This window comes from Austrofundulus limnaeus, unplaced genomic scaffold, assembly GCF_001266775.1.
Source record: "Austrofundulus limnaeus strain Quisiro unplaced genomic scaffold, Austrofundulus_limnaeus-1.0 Scaffold99, whole genome shotgun sequence".
Lineage (NCBI taxonomy): Eukaryota > Metazoa > Chordata > Actinopteri > Cyprinodontiformes > Rivulidae > Austrofundulus > Austrofundulus limnaeus.
In genome coordinates this window covers 1,512,709-1,515,304 of record NW_013952501.1, presented here as the reverse complement: position 1 = coordinate 1,515,304, position 2,596 = coordinate 1,512,709, and the positions used below count along the sequence as shown (strand labels likewise).

At 37.2% G+C, this 2,596-nt stretch overlaps 1 protein-coding gene across 1 annotated transcript in view; it reads right to left on the bottom strand.

The window, feature by feature from the left end:
• Positions 1 to 2,596, bottom strand: part of pdzd2 (PDZ domain containing 2) — a gene marked incomplete at its 3' end in the record, with an annotated part of 123,902 nt that overhangs the window by 77,337 nt on the left and 43,969 nt on the right. The window contains 1 exon segment of the mRNA XM_014013289.1: positions 2,143 to 2,288. Within this exon segment, the coding sequence (XP_013868743.1) occupies positions 2,143 to 2,288 (146 nt within the window).

Genomic DNA, 2,596 nt, shown 5'->3' with positions numbered 1-2,596 from the left:
GGGGAATACTGTCTAGTGAGGTGTGCATTAAAACTGACTTGAAGGATCTGTGCATGGTTGAGCTGCTGTCTGTTTTGCACGTGGGCTGGTGCTGCCTGGGGCTGGATGTGAGATTTGTAGACTAATTGGTAGAATAAGACGCTGGTGAGAGTTCCGGGACACCTGATAAAAGATCAGGGATACAGAAGTAAGGAAATAAATAGAGGTGCATTTAAGTCTTTATGTATGAAATAACAGATTCGGTGGGTGGTGGTGTTTACCCTGTACAGATCGGGACCAGGGTTATTATAGTTAACTAAAACTAACAGAAGGATGAAAATTTCAAAAACATTTTAGTTAAGTGAAATAAATACAAATTTATAAAAATTCAAGTCCACTGTAAAAACTGATAAAAACCAACTGAATTAAAAGAAAAATAAGTCATGACTAACTTAAATTAGACTATAATGAAAAATCCAAAACTATTATAACCTTGATTGGGACACTGACTATTTTTTATTAATGATAATATTTGAAGATAAATGCATAGATCTCATAGTGCCAGGATTAAAACAGATATATTACATTTTTAATTTTTATAAGCTTAGCTTTAAACTTAAACTGTCTGGTGCTAAAAGCAGGGGCGTTAGAGTATTTATAGCATTATGATTTTGGGTTTTAATATTCCAAACTCTTAAATAAAGCCATATGCACACAAAGAGCATAATTATTGATATGAATAAAGAATTTATTCAGTGCCGCTAATAATGAAGTCAGCGATGTTGATTGAAAAATGACAACTAAAACTTCAGGTGGTTATGTCAAAGGGTTACATTATCTGATTGTCCTTAAACTGAGAAATATTGAAACAGTCACAGGTAATGATTATAATAATAATAACAACAAAATTTAGGTATATTGTTCCGTCCAAAAAATAACCTGCACTAACAAAAGTGCTTCAGTCGACAAAGCTAAGGCAACACGTCAAAATACGGTATATGAGTGTGAGTTAAAAGCAGGACTTCAATAAAATAAGGAAAAAATGTTATAAAATGCTAGAAGTCAAACGACAAAAGCCTTCATAAATAAATAGGTCTTAATGTTAGCTTTGAACACAGTGAGGTTAGAGGAAGATCTAAAACGTAGGGTGGTGTGAAGCCACAGGAACTTTGAAAACAAATAACAGCTTAAAGATGAAAGACAGGTTTGATGGTAGTTAATAAACGAGCAGCAGGGTTTTGTACAAGTTGTGAACAAGAGATAGCGAACTGATTACTACTGATGTGTGAGGGATTACACTAATCAAGCCTAGAGCTCACAAGAACATCTGTGTTTTACCTTGAGACAGCATTCAGAGATGGAAGAAGCTTGCTTTCTCATTTATGGTAGATTTGTAAATTAGTGATTTGCAGTATGTGGAAAATGTAGGACACAGTGTGATAGTTACTTTGTGAACATGGTTTCTAGTTGCAGAACATGGTTAATGAAGGATTTCATTTGTGGGGGTAAAATGGACTACAGTAGGTTATGGACTTTAGCTGCACAACCCACTTAAGAGATTGAACTGTCACGAGCAACCATCAGCTCCGAGACCTCTTTTAAAACTTTTTCGTTGCAAGTCGATCCATCTAGCTTGCTCTGACCAAGCTCAAAAACTCCTGCACCTCAGCATTTGACCACGGTGTGGGTTTCTGTGCTGCCATTCTCGAGTTTCAAATGTTGCTCCAAAGATTGCAAAGAAAAAATGGCGTCTCGAGTTACTGTTGTGAGCGTAGCTCGGAAGCAACTAGTGACTCCACCCCTGAACCAATCAGTGACCAACAGTGTTCTGACCTCGCATTTTCAGGTTAGCACGTTACGGTTAGAACCTCGATGGAGTCGGTCCAAGAATGGGGGTCGGTTCCATGAATCTGGAAAAATGGAAAAGGCTTGGAACCGTGCTGAGCCAAGTCGAACCGTGCTGAGGAGGCACTAATGGAAAAGGCCCATAATGCACCATCATACAATCAGAGAGGCAGGCTTTTAACAATATGCTAATAACAACATCCCAACTTGGAATGAAGCTCATATTAATATGCCTGAATATACAATGCACAATGCATATTTTTAAGACATCATTTTTTAAATTAAAAGTGAACATTGTGTTACAGCTACAAAACGTACCTGTGAATAGCACCCTGCTGCTCTATATGAGCAATAATGATTCCATGAGGAGACCTCTTGGAGTCACGCCCCCCTGTAATTTGGATGCCAAGACCCCCCTGACCTTTAACCACGTGCATCTTCCAGATGTGGCTTCCTTTTCTGGGCTAAAGAAAACAACACAAACACAAACCAAGAAATATATTAAACAATGTTTAATTGTAAACGCCATCACGTTACTTATAAGACAAAACATGAATAATGAAATATCAGCACTTACATTTAGACTTACTTAACATTTAGACTACCTTTGTTCAGAGATTTTTCATTCGTTTTGAATTTCTGACAACAGAAATACAAAATAAACTAGAACTGCAAAGCAGTTATGACCGGGGTCCAAGCCCTTTTATGCATGTCAGCCTTTGTCATGTTGTTTGTAGCATATTGTTGATCTTGTGCACAACAGAATTTTAGT